We start from the raw sequence: 23,204 nt of genomic DNA on the forward strand, positions 1-23,204 counted from the left end.
AGATCCTTTCCCTAGCCCTCGGAAGGCACCGATCCTGCTGACGCCTTGATTTGGGGCCTCACGCCTCCAGAACTTGAGGGAAAGAATTCCTGTTGTCCAAGTTGCGCAGTTTGTGGTACTTTGTTACTGCAGCCCCACAAAACTCATCCAGGTGCTGACAGACCAGAATCCTGGCTTGGCACCTTCTCTCTGGGAGACGCCAAGCAAGCTGCTTTCCTTTTTTGAGCCCGGGACCTGGAACCTGAGGCCTGAGGGCCTGGCCGGATTAAGTATAGCCAGGTCATCGGATTCTTTACCTGGACACTTGTGGGGGGTGGAAAAGTGGGAGGCGGTGACCATTTAGCCCCGGGACTGGGGGGAGGTGGCCATTTGGGGCCTGGTGCCAGGCTCACAGGCAAGGGTGTGTTCTGTGACGCACCACAGAGATGAGAAAGAGGGGCGAGAAAGGGCTCTGTGCAGACCCTGCCACGACTCCTGTTCCTCCAATGCCTGGCTGTTCATCGTTGGCTGGGTTTTCATGTGTACATTCTTTCCACAAACCCCTTTTTCTTGAGGTCTCGCAGGGACAATATTTGAACTGATCTCTTTGCCTGCTTTTATTTTTTAAAAGATTTTATTTATTCATGAGGGACACAGAGGCACACACACACACACACACACACACACACACACACACACAGGCAGAGGGAGAAGCAGGCTCCATGCAGGGAGGCTGACTTGGGACTAGATCCTGGGTCTCCAGGATTAGGCCCTGGGCTGAAGGCAGTGCGCAAACGCTGAGCCACCCGGACTGCCCTCTTTGCCTGTTTTTAGAAGTGCTTTGAAGGCCATGAAGTGGGGTACATGTTTCCTCAACAACAGCAAGCCTTGCTGTGCACAGGTACAGAGTAAAGGGATAAAGAAGCTGCAGGTCTGGTCCTGGGTGGTCCCAGGCCAGCAGAGGGTCACAAGGCTGTGCAGAGAGGCAACGGCAAGGCCACGTTGCCCGCTCCGCCAGCTCCAATTCAGAATGGAATCGGGAGACAGCCAGCGAAATTGCTGTTTTCCATTGTCGACCGGTTAATGCTTTGGTGAAATATTTGGTATTACGTTCTTCTCCATCCTCATTTTTCTTTCTTCTCTCACTTTGAGAGACTTGGGCTAAGAGAGGAATTATGAAAAAGCATGACTGTGAGGGGATCCCTGGGTGGCTCAGCAGTTTGGTGCCTGCCTTCAGCCCAGGGCATGATCCTGGAGTCCCACGTGCGGATCCCACATCGGGCTCCCTGCTTGGAGCCTGCTTCTCCCTCTGCCTGTGTCTCTGCCTCTCTCTCTCTGTGTGTGTGTCTCTCATGAATAAATAAATAAAATCTTTAAAAAATAAAATAAATCTAAGACAAAAAAATAAGCAAGACTGTGGCTAAAATAGATAACACACACGGTGGGTAAGAGAGCGGGTCTGTTACCAGATTGGCTGAGTGCAGACATGATCTTGGGCAAGTTGCTTAACCTCCCTGTACCTCAGTGTCCTTATCTGTATAATGGACAAAATAAACCTCACTGCATTTTTGTGAGAATTAATTTAAAGAGTCATCCTATGCAGAGTGCTTATACCAGTGGCTGGCACACGGTAAGCCCTATGTGGTTATTTGCTATGATTATTAATAAAATAAAGAGATGCATACAGTTGGTGAACACAGTGAAAGAAGTGGTTGCTACTTGTAGTAAGACATTTCTTTGTGTCTGGCTCACAACAACCCATGTGACCATCCTTCTCACCTTTAGGGAGTGGTTGCCAACAAACATGTTGGTACAAATTGGCTCAGACATTGGCCGGGGTGGGCGTCTGGTCCAAGCTGAGCTGACCAAGTCCTCCCCTTGGAACTGGGCCAAAGAGATCCTAGTTCAATCCCAGCTGGTCTCGTCAATGGCCACCTTCTGTGATGCTGAGGTGACATAGCAGAGAAGGCCAGGGTAGAGGGAAGGCTGGCACAGAGAAGACCAGACCTACAAAGCAGAAAGAAGGCCCTGGGCCCTGGGTTCTGGTCTTTTCTGAGACCTGGCTACCTTTATGCCACTGGGGTTCAGTGGGACACCCTTGATTTATACTCTTTTTGAAGCCACTCTGGTTTCTGTTGCTGCTGAAACATCTTGCCTACTTCTGGACGCTGCCTCCTCACTTCCCTGCCAGGGCTGTAAAGAAATGTCCACTCCTTTCCCTTTGGCCCAGGCAGGCTGGAATCAGTTCTAGTCTGGTGTTGTGACTGAAGAAAGCATATACCAGGAACAAGAAGCCATTCTTTTCTACCATTGACTGAGCGCACCAACTTCTTCCTAAGCCCTTCCTGGAGCACTTACACACATTGTCTCGTTAGCTCAGTGCTGAATATCACGATGGGATCTCTGTTTCACGGAGGAAGGGTGAGGGGCAGAGAGTTAGGAGATTTGGTTAGCATCACTCAGCTAAGAAAGGTGGACAGCTGGGATCTAAATCTCAAGTTTGTAAAAAAAATTAAAAAATAAAAATAAATCCCAAGTTTGTGCATTCCTACCTGGAGCCCTGCATGGCATCCTCCTGCTCTCCTGCCGTGGGGTCTGAGACAAAACCCTGGCTCTGCCTCAACTTCCTTTAAAAAAAAAAAAGGTTTATTTATTCATTTATTCATGATAGACAGAGAGAGAGAGGAAGAGACACACACAGGTAGAGGGAGAAGCAGGCTCCATGCTGGGAGCCCGGCGCGGGACTCCATCCCGGGACTCCAGGATTGCGCCCTGGGCCAAAAGCAGGAGCTAAACTGCTGAGCTACCCAGGGATCCCCTGCCTCAGCTTCCTAATCTGCAGATGGGGTGATACCATCACCCTTACCCATGTGAGCATTGTCTGGAGGGGTGAATGTGAAGGGAAATGTGGGCAAGTTTTGGGAGGGCGGCAGGTACTCTGCGCATGTAACACATTCCCCCCCCCCATACTTCCTTTCTTTGCTTCTTAGCAACTGACTCAGAGCGGATGGAGGGGAAAGAAGTGAGGTCACATTTAAATTGGTCAATTTGAGCAGCTCACCGCAAAGGCTGGTGTGGGAGAGAGATGCAATTAATCTGAAAAACACAGTGGTTTTTATTTTTAAAAATATGATCCATGGCCTTCAATCCTCTGTGTAGCTGTGCCAGGCATCCATTTCCGCGTATCAACAGCGGCCTGGCATTTGGGCTCTTCCTAAAGTCCCTGTGAATTTTTAAAAAAACAAATGGTACCTAAAAAAAAAAAAAAATTAAAGCAAATCAACGCATGCGTGTTGCAGAAATGTTGGGGGTCGGGAGAGCATAAAAAAGAATCCCCTACCCATGTTACATCCATGTGACAGATGTAGTAAGTCAACTATGAAAGAGACTGTGATACCCACACCAACATGGATGAGTGTCGGAAGTGTCATGCTGAGTCAAAGAGGTCAGGCCAAAAGGAGTATGTAACTTTTGATTCTATTTAGTTTTTATTTTATTTTTTTAATGATTTATTTGAGAGAGGGAGAGAGTGAGCTCGAAGGGAAGGGTAAAGGGAAAGAATCTCAAGCAAACCTTCCCCCCACCCCACCAACCATGAGCAAGAGACACCGCCCCCCAACACCGCCAACGATAAGCAAGGAGCCTGACTCGGGGCTCAATCCCAGAATCCTGAGATCACTACCTGAGCCAAAACCAAGAATTGGATGCTTAACTGAGCCACCCAGGCGCCCCTCTTTTGATTCTCTTTATATGAAGCTCAAGGAGGGGTACAACTATCTCTAGTGACAGAAGGCAGAGCAGGGGCTGCCTGGGACCAGAAGTGGGTGGCTGGGGTCCGCCGTAGAGGAGCCACAAAGAGACTTTTCTGGGGTTGTGGGAATGTCCTGTGCTGCTATCTTGATGGAGATGGTGGTTACATGGGTGTAGACATTCTTTGACACTTATCAACCCGTTCCCTTGAAGTGGGTGTGTTTTATTTCATGTAAATTATACTTCAATAACATGGATTTAAGCAGTGGAAAAAATGACCTGTGATCCGTCACTCCAGAGATAACTGCTATTAAGGTTCTGTTGTGGGTGGGTAACTCAATCAATCAATCGGCTGACTGTGTGTTAGAAATAGTAGTTCCAGGCAGCCGGGGTGGCTTAGCAGCGGTTTTGCGCCGCCTTCGGCCCAGGGCGTGGTCCTGGAGACCCAGGATCGAGTCCCACATCGGGCTCCCTGCGTGGAGCCTGCTTCTCCCTCTGCCTGTGTCTCTACCCCTCTCTCTGTGTCTCTCATGAAAAAATAAATGAAATTTAAAAAAAAAAGAAATATTAGTTCCAGGTAAACACTCGATCCTCTGTAATACTTTTTATTAACCTCAGACATAATTATTTAATGAAAGCGAGGAGAGGAAGGGGGAGAGGATGGTACTTCATGTTCCTTTGGTGCTCAGCTTTGCCCTCTGAAAGCAGAGAAGTTTGGGGGGGTATGTGCAGTAATCATTCAGCTACCCAGTATCACACACTGCTGAAGAGGAAACCTGCTCCCCACCCCCCCACCATGAGCCTAGAAAATAAGCTGACTTCACATCAGCTCAGAAGAGGAGAGGGAGGAGGATGTTCATCAACTTCAGGATGAAAACACGACTCCTCTCCTCAGAGCAGAAGAATAAGCACATTTTATTATTTGATCAGTACATTAAATGCCACCAGGATGGAGTGTGTGTTCCATTATGTTGGTGTCTCATGCCTGTTAAAAATGAGGTTTGGGAATGCTCTCCTGGCTGATGTAATTTTGAGACGGAGTTTTCAGACGAAGCTTCCGGAGAGTTCCCCCAAAAGAAATAGCGCCATGGGTAGGTGTGAAATTGGGACCACTTAAGAACAATTTTCTTGCCTGCTTTTGGTGCTTGGCATTTTATTACAGGCATGGGCTCATGCCATTAAAGAGTCTCCAAAAACACGACTTCAAACAGGTTGCAACTTCTTCTATCCTGTGGGTCCCCGTGTTCCTTGACAGCCTGAGGAAGCCAGCTGTGTCTGCTCCAGCCCCTGGGGAAGTGGCATCTGAGGAGGAACATGGATTGCTTGGGCGTGGACACTATGAGCTCCCGCAGACGGCAGCCCACAGGAGGCCTGGGAAGCAGCAGGTACCGGCTGCAGGGCGCGAAAACATCTTTCAAGCCAGAGGTTCTCAACTGGGGGGTCATTTAGCCTTCTAGGTGACACAAGGAACTGTCTGGGGACATTCTGGTTGTCACAGCCTGTGGCTGCTACTAGTGTGTGTGGGTAGAGGCCAGGGATGCTGCTAAGTACCTCAGGGTGCACAGAACAGCTGCCTGCCAGGAAGGACTGTCCGGCCCCAAACATGACTAGTGCCAAGGCTGGAAACCCTGCAGAGATGCTGTCGTGAGAGTGTGCCAGTCACTGGGCAAGTGGGGAAGGTCTGGACGAGTGGAATAGATGGAAAGCCAGCGCTCGGGGCCGGGTCAGTGCCGTTCTAAACTGACAGTAGCCATGCCAGGTGGCTACCGCGGATCCAGGGCACCTGCTCTGTGCCAGGCTGTGAGCCCAATGCTGATGATCTCATTTAATGTCTACAACCTGGAAAAAGGCTCAGTTAGGACCCCACTTTATAATAAATCAACAAAATATACACAGCTGGGAAAGGGAATGGCAGGGAGTTTTTCTCCTGGAATACTTTTTATGGGGGGGCAGGTGGTTGGAAGGGAGGGGTGTCAGGTTCCCCCCATTCACCTATGAGCCCTGGGAGGGCAGTATCTTGTGTGAGAGGATCTGCAGTACAGAAGTCCTCCTTATCCGTGCTTTGTTACTCGAGATCACCCTCGAGATTACCCTGTCCAGAAGCAGATGATCCTCCTTCTGACATCTTTTCAGAGGATCAACAGCAGGGGCACCTGGGTGGCTCAGCTGGTGGAGCTTCTGCCTTCAGTTCAGGTCATGATTTCAGGGTCCTGGGATCTAGTCCCACGTCAGGCTCTCTGCTGAGTGGAGAGCCTGCTTCTCCCTCTCCTTCTCCATCTGTGCTCTCCCTCTTTCTCAAATAAAATTAAAAAAAAAAAAAAGTTCAGAAGTAGCCCAACGCTACAGCACATGTCTATGTGATTCAACTCACTTCATCTCATCTCATGTAGGCATTTTATTATCTCTTATTATCACAAGAAGGGTGAGCATGGTACAACAAGCTATTTTGAGAGAGAGACCACATTCACATAACTTTTATTACACTATATTGTTATGTTATTAATAGTCATTGTTAATCTCTTACTGTGCCTAATTTTTAAACTTTTATCATTGATATCTGTGTATAGGAAAAAACAGTCCATATAGGGTTTGGTACTATCTGTGTTTTCAGGCATCCACTGGGGATCTTGGAACGTATCCAAGGAGAACTAACTTTATCTAGCAAAGTCCTTGGCACTCTGGAGGCACAACTAGATAGGTGTTTAATGGAATTGAAAGAATGGAGCAGGGAAGTGTGGCCTAGTAGTTTGAATATTGGTATTGATTTTGAACCAGTCAACCAATAATCACTATGTAGCTCCTCTGGGCTGGACCCTAGAGACACGGGCATTTTGGAGCTGACCCTATACTGGCTCATGAGAGCCGGTTGTTGGTTTCTCAGAAATTTTTCAAGTTGGTTGTCAAACAGCTACTAAACAGGCTTATATTATATAATGTTACAATTAAATTTTTTATGTATATTTAAATATTTTATTTATTCATGAGAGACACAGAGAGGCAGAGAGAGACACAGGCAGAGGGAGAAGCAGACTTCCCACTGGGAGCTCAATGTGGGGCTTGATCCCAGGACCCCAGGATCACACACTGAGCCAAAGGGAGACGCTCAACCACTGAGCCATCCAGGTGCCCCTAAATTATATTTTTAAAAGGTACTAAACCTCATTTCCTAATCATTCTATTATATTTTATTAGTATCTCTGTTCTGAAGGTTATGCCTATTGCAGGGCTCTCCAATTTTTTCTGTTGTAAGGGCCAGATGGTATTTTATGCTTTGCCAGCCACGAGCTGAATCTGGCCCCTCAGCCATGGTTTGCTGGTGTGACCCCTGGGATATTGTGTCTGTATGTGGACATACACTATGATGGGATGGATGCATCTCTTCCCAGCTCTTGTTCAGTGATGCACTTTGGTAGCTTGAAGACTGCCATGGTGGGAATATTTACACCAGGGAAGTCAAATGCTCTAAATCAGATTCTCGTCTTTCAGTAAGTTGACTGTTAAACATTTACTAGTAAACCACTGGGCACAGTAATGGGCAAAACTGGAATGAACCCTGCCCTCTTAGAGGGTACAGGGTGTTGGGTTTGTGCACCATTTCATGCTGGTGAGGAGAAGAAAGGGGCTATGCAAAGGCTGTTGGGGATCTCCACTGGAGACCACCCCAAGGAGGAGACCACCCAGCTACAGGCATGTCTCCCAGGAGGGGCAGGAGTGATAGAGGAGGGGGCTGAGGTGGACCTCTCCTAGGACTGGCCATCAGCCCCATGTTCTCCTCCCCCACCAGGGACTTTGCTATTTCATCACATTCCTTTGTGGGCAGCCAGCTCTGTCTTTCCCCTCTTAGCTCAAGGGGAGACTTCAGGCACCTGGGAGGTGAGATGTGAGCGCATGAGGGCAGTTTACTGCCGTTCACTGCAACCTCAGCTCCTAGAACTGTGCTTGCCACAGAGTGGGCTCTCCACCCATGTGGCCCAGGAAGGGCCTCGCTTGTTGTTTGGAGAGTTTGGGTCTGGTGGCTTTAAGGACGACTAGGGCACATGATCCATCCATGGAAATTTGTTGGGCCTGTGTCTCCTACAGAGGTTGGGGAGCTGAGGGGGGCGGGTGCTAAGGGGGGCTTCTGATGGAATCTGGCAGCTAGACTCATTGGTTTTTAGGTCATGAACCTGGGACAGTGGGAGGCAAGGGGCTCTGCATATCATCCACCGAGTCCCAACGCTGCCCAGTGTACGGACCCGGTCCTATTGCCTGCACATTCCTAAGCACTGGGGAATAGGTGAGAGTGACTATCAATTGATCAATCACTGCATATTTGTTAAGCCTGATCACGTGCAGGCGCTAAGCTAGCTCTGCTGTGAGCCAGGAACTGCCGGCTTCTGCCTTCATGGAACTCTTCTTGCAGCATCTTGGGGGCTCCGTGTCACTCACTTCAAACTAAAACCAAGAAGTAGTATTTAAAGATGACATCAATTCAACCCTTTTCCCCTGAGCACCTGCAGAGGGAAACATTACAAAGAAGGAGTGGGGGGAAAGCGTGGAACTTTAGGTCAAACGGAATTACGGGTTCACACCTTGGCTGGATTCCCACCAGTTGTCTGATCATCTCTGAGCCTTAACTTCCTCACCTTTAAGATGGGGATAATAATGATTTGTGTCTTCTGGGCTCCCTGGGGAAGAAAGAACAAACATGAAAGCTCTGGCATGGTACCTGGCACTTGGCATGCTGCTCATTGTTATCGTGATATGCCTATGTAACGTTTACAAATCAACCACCGAACCCAAGCAGCAGCTGAGGATGTCTGGAATGGTCCTAGAAGAAATCAGGGATTTTTGCTCCCTGGTAAATCTCATCCTGCTGGAGTTTGCCCCCTGGATGGGGAGAGGAGGGTCTGCGGATGTCCCTAAAGTGGACAGCAGCTGCTCTGAGCCATCCTACCCCGTGACTCCACGTTGGCCCCCATCATCTCCCTCCTGGGTACAGCCTCCTCACTGACTTCCCTGTCTTCAGGTTGCTCCTCTGCAAACCTTGACCATGTCATGCTGTGGCCAGTGACCTGATGAAGGTGATATCCACAACCCACTCTCTTGCATGGTCCATGTGGTGGCTTTCGACTGCTCTTGGTCTGGTCCCATTTCAGGGCACTCAGCCCCGGGTCACCTTTTAGGCTTCTGCCCTGCAAGCCTGGGGCACTTTGCAAGCCTTGTCAAATGCATGTAGTTTCCTGGACAGGCTGAGTGTTATCCCACTTCTTACCTTTGTATGTGCCATCCCCTCTTCCAGGAGCACCTTTTCCCTTCTTTACCTGATTCCTGAAGACCTCCTGGAGTCAGTACACATACCCCGGGGCCACAGTATAGCTGGATCAGGTGTCCCCTCTCTTATCCTGTAGCCTAAGCACAGCATGGTCATTGCCTTTACATTGTCCTAGACTCTGAGCCTGATGAGCTAAATGCACCTGGCAAGTTACTCAGCCTCTCTGTACCCTCACCTGCCAGAGGGGATGGTGATGGCACCTAGATTGTGGTTGCCCTGAGAAGGAGCAGTTGTATGCATGCAGAGCACTTAACATACAGGAAGAGCTCAATAAAGGGTTGAACAACTGGCCTAACCCCACCCCTTAATGGCCTGGAAGTTTTGGTCACAATCATGCCCTAAAACCACATCTATATCATGAGGTGGGAGTGTGGGCTTGACCCTTTCTTGCTTATTTTCTCAAGGCTGTAAACTTTAGAATTCGAAGATCAGAATTTGCCAGCAAATGGTGGAGGGTTGACCAATTCCCCATTTTCTCACCTAACTGCCTCCGCAGGGGGCCAGGAGGAGAGAACAGCTCTACCTCTCTCCCGACACAGGCCCTATGTGCCTCCCCACCCCCACTGCAGCCCCGGCCAGGCTCAGGGATAGGATCCTTGCCAGGAGCCCCTCCATCTCGTCTGTTCTTGGGAGAGGGGTGGGGGGTGGGGGTCTAATTCCCCGTACAGGGATGCTGTGGGCAAACTGCCAGCATTCACCGTGCAATTCAATACACACTCACACGCTCACATATTCACTACGGAGGCACCTTCACTTAACAAAAAAGGCAAACATCTGGGGGTTTCAATGGTATTAACTGCAGACGTGTGTGGCTGTGAGAAAGCCTGGCGGAGAAGCTGAGCATTTGCTGGGTGGCTTTAGCTGCCTCTCCCGAAGACAGAAAGGACATGTCCTTGTTGCAGAGTTGGAGGTCCTCGGTGACACCAGGGTGCTTCCAGTAGGGTTCTGTCCCAGCCTCGTGCGGGGCCTGGTCTGAGGGGAGAGGCAAAGAAGCTGGCGCTGCTGGGGCGCAGGCAGAGGAGCGGCCCTTAACTCTGGGGAGGGACTCTGTTGTGTAGGTCCCTAGAGTGGGGTCAGACTCGCGGGGGGGGGCAGTCTGTCCCTCCCGGGGACGCCCGGGGACCACAAGGCCCAGGGCCCCACGGACCTCTGTAAAAAGGCGGGGGTGGGGTGGGGGGCTGGCGGGGTCTCGCAGGCTGACACAGCAGCGTGAGCTCATTGTCCGGGTGACTGAGAGGACATTCTCAGTTGGAGGAACCATCCCTGGCCTTGGCCCCCTGTAGCCAGCCAGGTGGACAGCCTGGGCGTGGAGGGGTGTCAGGGGCCGCGCGGTCCCGCCGCCCGCCCTCCGCCCGCCAGCACGGCCCGGCCCGGCCCGGCCCCGGGCTTGCACCTGGCCGCACCTCGGGCCGCCGCGTCCGTGCGTCCCGGGGCGCTGGCCGTCCGGGTCCTGGCCGTCCGGGTCCTGGCCGCCCGGGGCGGGCCGCTCCGCTCCGCACCCGCCGAGCACCGGCCCCGGCCCGGGCCCCGGCCCCCGCCCGGGCACCCGCCTGGGCACCCGCGGGGGCGCGGCTGGCCGTGACGTCACGCGCCCCGCCCCCGCGGCCCCCGCCCACCCCCGCGCTCGGGGCGGGGCAGGCCGGGGCCGCGGGGGCTCGGCCGCCGCCGCCGCCGCCGCCGCCGCCGCCCCCTCCCCGGGGGCCGCCCCCTCCCGTCGGGCCGCCCTCGGGCCCTCGCGGCCCGGCCGGGCCCGGCGGCCGACCCCGCCTGCGAGAGGCCGGAGCCGCGGCGGCCGCCGCCGTTGCCGCCATTGACGTCAGAGGGGCGGGCACATGACCCCGCGGGGACCAATCGCGCGGGCGCCGAGCGGCTTCTGCAATCTCTCAACTGAGCCGGCCCCCGCGGCCCCCGCCGCACACTCGCCCGCGGACGGCCGCCCCGACACACGTACTGTACACACGAGCGGGCGGCGGGGCCGAGACACGCCCGCCGCCGCCCCGGCCCCCGCCGCCGCCGCGCCCGGCCCCGCCGCCGCCGCCCGGCCCCGCCGCCGCCGCCGCCGCCGCCGCCGCCGCGAGCATGCACCCGACGAGCTAGGAGGAAGCGGAGCCGCGAGGAAGCGCCCGCCGCCCGCCCCGCGCCCCGCGCCCCGCGCCCCGCGCCCGCCGCCGCCGCCGCCGCCGCCGCCGCCGCCTCCGCTGCCCGCCGCCCGCCGCCCCCAGCCCCACGCCCCCCACCTTCCTGGGCGGGGGGGGGGTGCGGGCCGCCGCGCGGGGGCCCCGCCGCCCCGGCAGCCCCGGCCAGCCCCCTCTGCCCGCCCCCGGCCCGGCCCGGCCGGCCATGGATCTGGCCAGCAGCGCGGGCGGCGGCGGCGACCCCCGGCAGATCGAGGAGACCAAGCCGCTGCTGGGGGGCGACGTGCCGGCCCCCGAGGGCGCCAAGCCGGGCGCCGTGCCGTGCCGCCGGGCCCTCCTGCTGTGCAACGGGATGAGGTACAAACTGCTGCAGGAGGGCGACATCCAGGTCTGTGTCATCCGGCACCCGCGGACCTTCCTCAGCAAGATCCTCACCTCGAAATTCCTGAGGCGCTGGGAGCCGCACCACCTAACGCTGGCCGACAACAGCCTGGCGTCCGCCACGGTGAGTCGCCCCGCGCGCCGGCCCCCCGCGCCCCCCCGCGCCCCCCCGCGCTCGGGGACGGGGACCTCGAACTCTGCACAGGACCCGGCCCGCCGCAGCCCGGGCCCGGGGGGCTCCCCCAAGGCCCGCGGGGCCCGGCTCGACCTGCGCGGGGGGCGGGCGGCGGGCGGGGGAGGGGGGGCACGAAACAACCCGACAAATAAAGAAGGAAAACCTAACAACCTCGAAACCCCCAAACCCAGAGAATTTCCAGAAGCCCGTCCCTTTCTGGGCTCCACTGCCTTTTTCCTGCCCGGGCTGCGAGGCAAGACCGGCTGCTTCCCTTTCTGTGAAAAATCTCTTGGGCACGTTGAGAGGCGGGGAGGGGGGGAGGGGCAGGGGCAGGGGCAGGGGCAGGGGCAGGGGTCCCGGACCCCCTCCCCGCCGAGGGGCGGCCAAGTTCTGGAGTGGAAGCTGGCCTGTGGGGCCCGGCTCTCGCATTGTCTGTGGCGGGTGTGTATACGTGCGCTCTGCTGCCGGGTTTATTTTGTTATTGTTACTGTTTCGAATATATGGCTGGGACTGGGTCCGCTGGATGAGAAGGAGAGAAGTCATCCTGTGTTTCTGAAATCCAGTCTGCAAGGTGGAAGACAGCGGTGGTGGGGTCGCAGGGGATGGGGGGTGGCGGGCAGGAGCCTGAAGCAGGATGCTTTGTGTTTTGCAACAAGGACAGTTTAAAGCACCAGCTCTGCTCGGGCCTGAGCCTTGCCGAGGGGATCCCGTCCTCCGGATGGCTGGCAGGTCTTCCCCAGAATGCACACTCCCCCTGGAGTGGCCGTGATCCTGTTTACTAAGCACAGTTGTTGGAGGGGTGGTGGTGGTGGTGGCGGTGGCGGTGGCAGCAGAATCCAATGCCTGCCCACACCTGTGCCAAGAAAACCCAGCCAGGAAACAGGGTGTCGCTTACATGGCATGTCACAAACGTGTAGCGTGTGTAGACATTTCCCCGGGATCCATGTTCCCTTGGCAGTGTGTCACAGGCCGTGACATACACTCCAAGGAATGGGGAGGGGGAAAAGTTAGCAGAAGAAGCCCTACTCATTGAAACCACTCCCCCCTCCCGAAAGCATTGAAGCACACGAGGACTCTTATTCTGAATTTTGGGTCCGACGTGCTCAGAACACCTATTTTTTTTTTTTTTTTTCTTTCCTGTGGGCAGGTTGGTGCAGTATCTGCAAAGACTTCTTCCTCAGGGAGGATCGCTGGTTGCCGCGAAGCGTTCTGTCCCGGGTTCAGGCTCATACATGTTCTTAAACCCGTCCGGAGCCACAGGCCTTGGCGTTTGGCTTTTCGTTTGATGGAGGGAGAACCTTAGAGAATTCACCAGCACGCAGTGTTTCAGGGAGGAAGCAGTGCCCTCAGTGGTTCCCTGCCTGGGATCAGGAGCCCCCAGATCTGGCTTCAGAATTTTCCCCTGCTTCGGGGAGGGGGGTGCGATGCTGTTTTTTCTGGCCACCACCACCCTTCTCCCCCCAACATGAAGGGGAGCTGGGAGAGGGAGGAAGTTGTTGAGAGGCACAGGGACCCTCCATGGGAGAAGCCCGGAGTGTGTGCTGCTGCTGTTGCTGCTGCTGGCCATGGTCTGGGGGAAGCCAGCCTTGGAGCCCCCTCCCCCCCAACAACTTACTCTGATTGCTCAAGAGGTATATAGGAGAGAGAGAGGAAGAGAACAAAGACTGAGGCTGGCCACTGGTTTCTTAAGCAGCGAGAGGCCCCGGCACCACCTTCACCCACCGAGGTGGGTGGCACCTTCATGGCTTGGGCCTCTCTGGAGAGGAGCTGTGATTTTCAGGACGGGGGACTGAGGGCCATCCGTGGAGCAGATTTGTCTCAGCAGAACCCTGTTCTGGTGTTGGAAATGTGGAAGGAGGAGCTATGAGCAAGTGTCCAGTGGGCTGGCAAATCTGCCTTCCTCTGCCTGTGGCCACCAACCCCTCTGAGCAGGGGGTGTCCTTGGATTTTGCGATGGTGGGCTCCACCGGGGGCACAGGTGCTCTCTGTGCCAGCCCCTGTGAGTGTGGAGGGGGCTGCTGAGGGCAGTCCCGGCTGTGGCGGTGGCCTCCAGGGCAGAGGTGGGGTTGGATCTGCACCAGGGCCCTTGCTTGTCCCATCATGAGACACCTGGTTGGTGTCCAGGCTCTGGGGAAGCAAAGCAGCCCCTGAAGGGCTTCCCTGAGGCCTGGGCATTATGTAATCTGTCTGCATTTTATAGTGTGGCCCAAGCACACTGTTGAGAAATATTAGCCCAAATGAAACAAAGGTGAATTTGAGTGTAGTTCACTACAACAGAAGCCCTGGGCAGCCCAGTGGCTTTGCAGAGTCCCCTGGCCCAGCCTCAAGCTGCCGATAGATCCGGTATGTTCCTTATCAGGCCTTATCGTTCCATGAAATGTACATCATCCATGTATTAACCCGTCTGCACAGCCCAGCTCAGAACCATCTGGTAATTATCTAGTTAATTGTGTGGGCTTCAGGAACAAGGCTCAGAGTGATTGATCTGGATTCAAACCGATAAACAAACCAAATACACTCCTGCCCAAACCATCTTTGGAGTCTGTCTACACTGATCCAATTAACTGGATCGTTGTCAGAGATAAAGGCTTCCAGGACCACAGCTGCATCAGGCTAGGGTGCAAGCACATGGGGAGCTCCCAGCCCGCCCCGGTAGGCTGCTCCAGCTGGGTACACCCTCCCAGGTGGACCTCAGTTGGTTCCCCGCTGGGGGGATGGGCTCCGTCTGGGGCCTTTGGGGGCTGGCCTCGTAGCCCCCTGGCCTGGCCATAAACTTTGCCCTCTGTGGGGTCAGGTTGGAGCTTGCCCCTGTGCCAGTCTCCCGGGCCAGTTACTGATTAAATCCTTGCAGAGCCAGCAGAGTGCCTGACGCGGCCTGTGACAGCGCTGGGCCTGATGCACTCTGCTCGAGACTTTGGATCCCCAGTGCTCATAAACAAAGAAGGAAACACAAAGGCTACAGTGACCTGGCTGACACGTGAGGGGTGATGGGGAGGCGTCGGCCTCCTCCCCGGGGTACACACGACCGACCACACCTGCAGGCCTGCCCAGACCACGGCCTAGACGCGGTGCCTCATTCCCCTTTTGCATCCAGACTTCTCATTCCCCCAGCCTCCTTGGGCTTTTCGTGGCTGCTGACTGTAGTGTGTGTTGTAGCCAAGGGCCAGGAGTTCTGCAGAAGCAGCCGAGTCCCCAAGACCAGAATCCATTTTGCTGTTCTCATGTGTGGGTTGAATTTGATCACCTGCTAGACATGTTTGTCCGCTGGAAGAGGGCTTTTGTCTGCGTGCTTTGTTTCTCTGCACCGAAGAAGCACAAATAAGCTGCCTACCTTTTCTTTCACCTTATTTTATTACATGCAGCACATGCCAGCTCAGAATGGTGGGTCCAGCCCGAAAAGTCGTTTATTCCTTGACCAAACAGGTCGGGGACTGGAGCTCAGGTGACAGTGGCCTTCTTTCTTTTCAAGCCTTAATTCCTCAGTGACTTGTTTTTAAATTTTCTCCATGCTGCAGCCCCGATTGCAAGGTTCCTGGGCTTTTTATCATGGTGAGGAAAAGCGAAGTCGCCTCAATCCTTGTCGGTCTCTATAGTTGGGTGTTCTCTCGGGGACAGCAACCTTCTGAACCTGGAGGATTTTGTTAACTAAGCACCTGCTGGGTGTTCAGTGCTGAGTGGAGAGCCCGTCCCCACAGTGTGGTTCCCGCCTGAGAATTAAAGTCTGTGTCCTCCAGGGTAGTCACAGGTCCCACGGGGACATGTCTGTGTGTGCATGCGCACGCGTGTTCGGTTTTTTTCCACTTTGTCACTTGCCCCACTCCTGTCTGTCCATCCTTCCCGCCTTTGGTTTATTTGATGTTTTCTGTGGCAGTGAGTAAACAGAAATAATTTTTTTTTTTCTTGCAATACCATTTGTCATAAGATTTTGGAGTCTATCAAGTTTGTTTCCCGGGTAACATGTCTGATTGGAGCGGTGGAGGGGTGGGGCCGGAGACAGAGAGGAGGAAAAAAAAATCTAAATTCTCCATAAACAGCAAACATCTTCTGCCTTTCTCAGGTTATAATAAATAAACGCATTTTAAGGAGGGAGTAAGTTTTGATGCTGCCATTTGCCTAGTACATGTGGAGGTGCTCTCTCTGGCCATGAGCAAAATCGTGCCAGTCCAGGTGGACGGTTTCATGGCGTGTGGCTGGGCTTTGCTGCCAAACTGGCGATGGAGACAGGCGTGTGCTACTGGCTTGGGCTCCTTGGCCTACAAGTGGTTTCTGGCTTGGCACTTCCTGCTCCTGCACCTGCCGACTCTCCTGGCAGTGGGAGAGGGCATTAGGGTAGCCTGGCAGTGTGTTGTCCTGAGACCCCAAGCTGTCTCACGGTTCCTTATGGCCAGCCTTGGGGAACCAGGGTGGATTCTTCTCCAGGCCGGCCAGGCTTAGACCACGTGGATGGCACCCTCGTGGTGTTTTGGTGGAATAAACATTTGAGGTGGTTGAATTATGCCTTCGATTAAAGGATTAAATGAGATTAAGTGAGGCAATGTGATATGGTTTAGGGCGTCCCCACCAAGGGGCAGAACCAGCCTGGGCTTTGCTGTCACATGGAGCTGGGTCTTAATTCTGAGGTTGTGATTTCCTGGCTGTGTGACTTTTATTTAGCACATTGCTTTCCCTTGGTGGGCCTTGCTTTCTTTCCATCTGGGGGATGGTGTAATCCTACCTCATTTGTAGGGTCTCTGTAAACTTTGGAGATTATTCAGAGTCATACCTAGTAGGACAGCCAGCATAGGGTAGGAATGTTAGCAGGGGCCAATATTCCAATTTGCGTTTTCTTAATTGCCCCAAGAGAGCTTCTTGAAATTCTGCACAAGTAGAAAGGACTGTTGCTATTTAAAAGTGGGCAGTCTCCAGAGAAAAGTCTCCTTCGATGAGCAGTGCGCTTGGGAAAGTTAGGGGTACTTAGCAGATCTGGTGTATTTGAAGGCAGTGAGATTGTTGAAAGCAATTTAAGGAAGGCTCCTCAGGAACGCAGTCTAGTTTCTTTAAAAAAACAAAACAAAACACCCCACAAAGCTCTCTTTTTTTAAATTGCAACAATAATGTGCGCATCAAATAAATGCAGATGGTACAACAAGGCATATCAGGGAAAAACGACCTTTCAGGCCCCCCTAGTCCCCTGGTTCGCCTCTTTGTAGGCTCGCCCTGTTCCTCATTTCTTATGTATCCTTGTTGATCATTCTGGGCGTTTACATACCGTTCTGGGCCGTGATTGGTCACTGGACAGCATTTTTTGGAGATGATTCCAGATCTGTGCATGCACAGCTGCCTGACTCTTTGTCATGGTTGTGTAGTGCTCTGTTGTTGAAGTGCGACATGATGCTGGTAGACCATCTTCTGTTGTTGGACATTGAGGATAGACCCAATTTTTTGCAGTTTGAAACAAGACACTTGCCATTTTTATTCAGTGGAGTTGTTCCCATTTTGATTTTTTGGATGTGTTTTGCTTCTTTGGTGGTTGTTCAAATATTTAGTCCCAGAAATCTTTGCAAGGAGGAGCTGACTTTCCCTCAGAGGGGGAAGGGAGTGTTGCCTGGGGTCATTGCTGCCTACAGCCCTACTTCCATCTGGCTTCAAGTCACCAGCCACGGAGCCACCATGTAGAGACCTGGCCCCCGCGCCCCAGGAGCGGACCACAGGTGAGGGGGGGGAGCTCTGAGCAGTCACGCTGACCTATGGCTCGAGGACAAGAGTCTGTGCGGCCCAGGCTGGCTGTTTCCTGCTCCACCTGAGAGCATCGTGTCTATCCCTAGACTTCCTGCTTCCCCAGGATGGGAGCCAGGCTGCCCGCCCCGTGGTAGAGAAAGGGAGGAAGTGAGAATGTCTCTTCCCCACTCCTGGCCCTGGTGACAAAGCACCCAGTGAGTTCAACGGGGCGCCGAGGGAGGCGGTGCACATTTGAAAGGAAGCTTTGCTGACATCAGCAGAGCCATAACCAAAGGGTGATGAGGCCTGTGTGTGTGTGTGTGTGTGTGTGTGTGTGTGTGGTGTCCCTGTGTACTGAGGCAAAGGAGATCTCCGAGGAAACATTTCTGGTGCAGACATTGGTGCCTGTATTCAGTGGCCAGTTATACCTGCCACGTGCAGGTGTGTCAGTGTTGGGCTGTGCAGGGCGGTAGCTGCAGGGGAGCAGCCAGACCCAGTGGAGTGGTCAGACAGATGAGCTGGAGTCCCCACCCTGTAGCTTCCTAGCTGGGAGGTGACCTGCCTAACAGTCTGTATTTACCTGAAAAATTCAGATTGTGGGGATTTCCTTTTAGCCTTGATGTCTGTGAGGTTAAGTGAGGTAAGGCATGATAGTTCATTCACACATTTATTCAACAAAGTGCTCTAGGCACTTTGAAGAAAACAAGACCCTGCCCTCTAGAACTGCCTGTTGGTGGGATGGACGAAGATAATAAACCACTAAACAAGGAGATACAAAATTTGTCTGGTGGTAACAGGGGTCCTAGGGGAAACAAAGCAGGCAGGTAGATTGGGTGTTCAGAGCCTGGGGAGTGGCATCCTTGCTGCTTTGCACATGGCAGTCAGGGAAGTGGGTGAGAGCATCCCAGGCAGAGAGAGTGGCAAGTGCAAAGGCCCTGAGGCTGGATCATACTTAGAAATCACCTAGTAAAGTGGCTGGCATTTAGTAAATGCTGTGCAATTGTTATTACCCCTGTTTTCTAGGAGCTGTTATCATCTATTCAAAATATTTATGAACACCCAGAATATAGTGTTAGGTGTTAGGCATACAGGGAGCTCCCCACCCCATGGAGCTTTCATTTTAGTGCTTCTGGGGTGTGTGTGTGTGTGTGTGTGTGTGTGTGTGTGTGTTTTAGTTAGCCCAGCTCCCTCTCAAAAGTGAATAGCTTTGGAGCAGTGCTGTCAGAGACTCTTAAATTATAAAACAAAACTTAAAAACCAGCTGCCTTTGTCCATTTTGAGTTACAAAGGTCCGAGGACCTAGAACATGTGAATTATTGAATTTGCCTCTGGCATTTTGGTGGGGATGGGGGAAGTGGTAAAGGGAAGTATGTTGCCCAGAGACCCTTACAAATGACTCAGCAGCAAGACCGGGATTCACACCCAGGACTCCTGCTTCCCAGCACCTTCCAGTGCCTTCTAGAACCTTCCTGTGCCTTCAGTCTTCCTTTTTCTTTGCTTTCCTGCTGTTTTCAAGCTGCTATCAGAAATGATATCAAGAAAGCATATAAGCAGATTAGGCTGAGTAAACTCCCTTTGGAGGGAAGCAGAAGAGCTGGATTCTCCAGTCCCTGGGCTGGTTGGGTCTAGCTCAGGTGGGGTCATCAGGAGAGGGAAGATAACACTGGAACTTATGGTTGTTTTCCAGGTGTCTTGAGCCAGTCCCAAGCTCTTAAACGCCCAGAAAAGCTGCAGACAGGAGGTACAATCTGGAGAAACTCAGGCCCAGCCTGCCTGGCCCCTCTTTGGCTCACTGTCTGGGCCAGGTGGATGTGATCAGTGGCACATGCTAGCGTGAGGCTCCAAGGGCCAGTGGAGCCATCCGTGTGAATGGGGCTGGGCATCAGTCGGGGTAGGTTCACTCTCTGCTGTAACAACCAGCCCCCAAATCTGGGTGGCTTCACGCAGCATGGCTTATTTCTTGTTCTCATCAGTCCGGTGGGGGATTCTGGCCTACTGGGCACCTGGCTACATCTTGTGGTATCACTGGCTGCCCTCGGGGGCCTCACGGAATGGGTGATGGGGAGAGGGTGGGAGTCCCAGGCTGAGCTGTTGGTAGGTTTGGCCACTCTGCAGCTCATACCTCTGTCATGTGACAGCCGTTGAGCTCAGGGAAGCTGGGTTCTGGAGAAAGGAGGCCGTGGAATGATGAGGACTCCCCCCAGCATTGCTGGGACGCCGCAAAGGTCTGGAGGTCTTCAAGGTACTGGCTGCAGAGTTGCTTCTCTGGAAAGGAAATGCAAATGCCATGAGCTCTTCTCGTTCCTGGTTTGAGCTTATTGGTGGGTCAGGAAGTTTGCAGTCTTCTCTCTGGTAGAGAATAAAATAGGCTAAGCAAATGTATTGCAAAGAATGGAGCAGTGCAGTCATGGTATTTATAGTAACATTTATTGACTGCCTACTGTGTGCAAAGAGTTGAGCGGAGAAGCAAAGGCAGGTGTGTGCCCCCAGCATGGGTGTGCATGTCCGTGAATCTATGCACATCCAGCAGATATATATATATAATTATTTCAGACTCTTGCAGAAACATCTTAGTTAAGAATCAGTGGGCTTATCAGTTTAGTGTTTGCTGGTGTTTGGCAGACATTCCTTTGTGAATTTGTCAAGTGAGTTCAGGGAACTGGTGTTGGGAAATGAATGCCAAGTATTTGTAGAGTAAGCACCAGGCACTAAGTTTGTGAGTCGAGTACCAGACACTGTGTGTGCAGAGGGAGTCTCCCGGGTACTGCGTTTGCCAGTGAGTGCTCCCTGGTACTGTGCTTACAAAGTGAGTGCTCCCAGGGACAGCACTTGCATAGTCAGATCTCGTCTTTGGTCCCCAAGGCTCACTTACACTGGGGTACACTACAAACTTTGATGCACTAGAAGTCAGAGAGGTCTGTGTCTTGTCTCACTATTTGGAGGGAGGAGGAAGTGCCGCCAAAAGGGCAGGTGTTTTCAGGAAGGACTTTGCAGGAGAGACACTTCTAGACAGACCCAGGATTGAGACGGGCAGAGATGGGGGTGGGGGCCAAGGCTGGGAACCGACAAGGGGAGAAGTAAGCAAGGAGGGCGAGGCCAGACCCCCTGGGGCACATTCTGGGTAGCCTGTGCCATTCTCCCTGAGCAGCGTGCACCACAGGAGAGTAGGAGACTGAAGTGGAGACGGGATCACTTCCCAGAGTGGGAGCCACAGGTCAGGGCGAGGTTGGTGCTGGATTCACCAGGGCATGGTCAGGCCAAGAGGGCCCTGGTCACATTGCAGAGAGACAGGAGACTGGCTGCCAGCTGGGAGTCTGGGATCGCCCCCAATGGAAGCTTCATGAGTGCAGGGATCTGAGTCACCCGGGCCAGGTGTCTGTCACAATAGTGACCATGGTGGCAAGAACTTGTGAGTGTTCCTTTTGCCAGGTGCTGTGCCAGGTGGTGACATCGGTGATCCCTGTGCAGCCCAATGACATACCGTTTCTCTGTCCAGTTTACAGATGGGGACATTGAGGCCTGGCTTCCCAGCAGATATTCTTTGGCTAGATGAGCAGATGAGCGAGTGGAGGAGTGAGGGAATGACTTTGCTCATAGTTGGTTGGTTCTTCTTTATTGGAAGGGGTGAGGGAAGAGCTGTGCTTAGACTTCCACCCTCCACCCCTGTGACCCTGTGTATCTCTGGCCCTCTGCGTGACAGCCATATCATACTTACACTGCTCTCCCCTCCAGGACTGCCGAGGCAGACGAGATGGTGTGTGCAGCGGACCTATGTGGCACATGGTGTGCACAGCCAGCCTCAGGGGTGGACACAGGCCCAAGGGTTCCTGGCCTGCTGCCTTACCCATGAGGCTGCCAGGCTCAGCTGGCCCGCCGGGAGCTCCTGATGGGCTTCCATCAGAGGCTTTTGATACTTTCTAAGCCCTGGACCTGAAACCTCCCCTGTCAGCTTTAGCTCCCAAGGCTACCCTTCTGGAACCTTCCCTCCAGCCCCAGCCTGGTCCTGGGGTTAGGAAGGTAGCACTGTCAAGCTGAGGCCTGGGGCAGGAGTGGCGGTTTGCTTTGGATCTGCATTGGGGTCTAGGGCTGGCGGCGGGCTATGAGGTAGTGGGGCAAGGCTGCCCCTTTGGAAAGGGGAACAGTGACTTGGCTGACATCCATCTCTCGCTCTGGTTGATTCATGTGTCATGGCCCTGTGACCGAGGCTTGCTTTGGGAGTGGGGAAGCTGAAAGCACTTAAACTGTCCTTGTGTTCTGGTGGCTGCGAGGCTTGGAGACCCAAGCAGGGTCAGTCTGTGGTATCCGATGGATGCAGAGTCCCACATGCAGAGTCCCTTGGATGTATTTGTGCATTTATGCTCACATCAGCCTCCGGGGTTCCTATTTATACATGGAAACCAAAGCTCTGAGCGTCTGAGGCTATACATCTGGAACCCAGACAACCTACATCCAGAGCTGAAGACCTTCCCCACGTGCTGCCATGCCTCCTGGCTGGGCAGGGTGAGCTTGTTTAATCTTCATGATGCCCCTGTGAGGTGTTGCTCCTATTTCCCCTGTTTTACAGATGAGCATACTGAGGCCCAGGGAGATGATATCACTAGTTACACAGCTAGTAATGGTTGGAGCCAGGATTTGAACCCAGGCTGTCTGGCTCCAGAGTGTAAGTAACTGTGGATATCCTGGGAGCCGGGCTGAAGAGCAGACGGTGAGAAAGACCCAGAGCGGCCAGGCTGGGGTTCCACGCTGAGAGGAGGGCCTTGCGGTGGTGGAGTAGAGGTGTGTGTTTGGGGACAGCACAGTGTTTCTTCGCCCTGGGGGGTGCAGGCCTGTCTGTGGGAGAGCCCAGGTGGACATTCTCACCTGCCCCATGCCAATCTCAGGATGGTGGACTGAGCCCTGGGGAGCCTTACTTTCCTAGCCTGAGATGGCCTGGCCTTGAGGAGGTGTTCATCAGAGCTGGCTGTGATGACCTGACTACGGTGAGCGTGAAGTCCAGGGTCCACTGAGAGTGCACGTCCTGCCCTGCCCTGCCTGCCATCCGGCTCCACTACCTGTACCTCAGAGCTCTGGCACAGCACCTCTTCTCTCTGCCTCGGTGGAGGCCAGCAGCCCCTGGAGTCTTCCCTGACCCCCCAGTGAGGGCTCCCTTTCCCAGCCTGATGCCCCTTGCCTCTTTGCCTATCAGCCTTCTCTACTGGCTGTTCATGTTTGCACTTGTAAAATGAAAACAATCACTCAGGGATACAAAGAAGCAAAATTTCTCCCCATGATCCCAGCCTCCCAGAAGTCATGCATATGAACATTTGAGGGGGGGTTGGCCTCTGTGCTTTTCCTAGATGAGTATGTAAGGCACCCATGAGATCCTTTGCACAGCAAGCAGGGATTAGGTCTTGTTCGTAAACACTAAGCCATTAGGACCATTATCTCCAAGTGTTTCAACTTTGTGCCTATTGATATCAGGGCCCAGATCATTCTTTGTGGCAGGGGCCATCCTGGGCATTTCAGGATGTAGAGCATCTCAGGCCTCAAACCACTAGATGCTCCTCATAGTTGTAATGGCCAAAAATGCCCACAGACTTTGCCCCGTGTCCCCTGGGGCCACCAGTCCTGGTTGAAACCTCAGGTAGCTCATTTAATATCCTACCCACCCTGAGGGGCTCTGTTTGACAGAGTCAGCCCTGGCTGTGCGCTGGCCTGTGGCAGAGCTGGGAGCTGGTCACCTGGATCCACCAGAACACAGCACAGAGGGAGTAAGGAGAACTTTGTGGGGGCT

At 53.7% G+C, this 23,204-nt stretch overlaps 1 protein-coding gene across 1 annotated transcript in view; it reads left to right on the forward strand.

The window, feature by feature from the left end:
* Positions 1-11,303: 11,303 nt before the first annotated feature.
* CMIP (c-Maf inducing protein) overlaps positions 11,304-23,204 on the forward strand; it is a 231,058-nt gene continuing 219,157 nt past the window's right edge. Inside the window, 1 exon segment of the mRNA XM_055307156.1 lies at positions 11,304-11,683. Within this exon segment, the coding sequence (XP_055163131.1) occupies positions 11,384-11,683 (300 nt within the window). The 5' untranslated portion in view covers positions 11,304-11,383.

This window comes from Nyctereutes procyonoides, unplaced genomic scaffold, assembly GCF_905146905.1.
Source record: "Nyctereutes procyonoides isolate TBG_1078 unplaced genomic scaffold, NYPRO_anot_genome, whole genome shotgun sequence".
Lineage (NCBI taxonomy): Eukaryota > Metazoa > Chordata > Mammalia > Carnivora > Canidae > Nyctereutes > Nyctereutes procyonoides.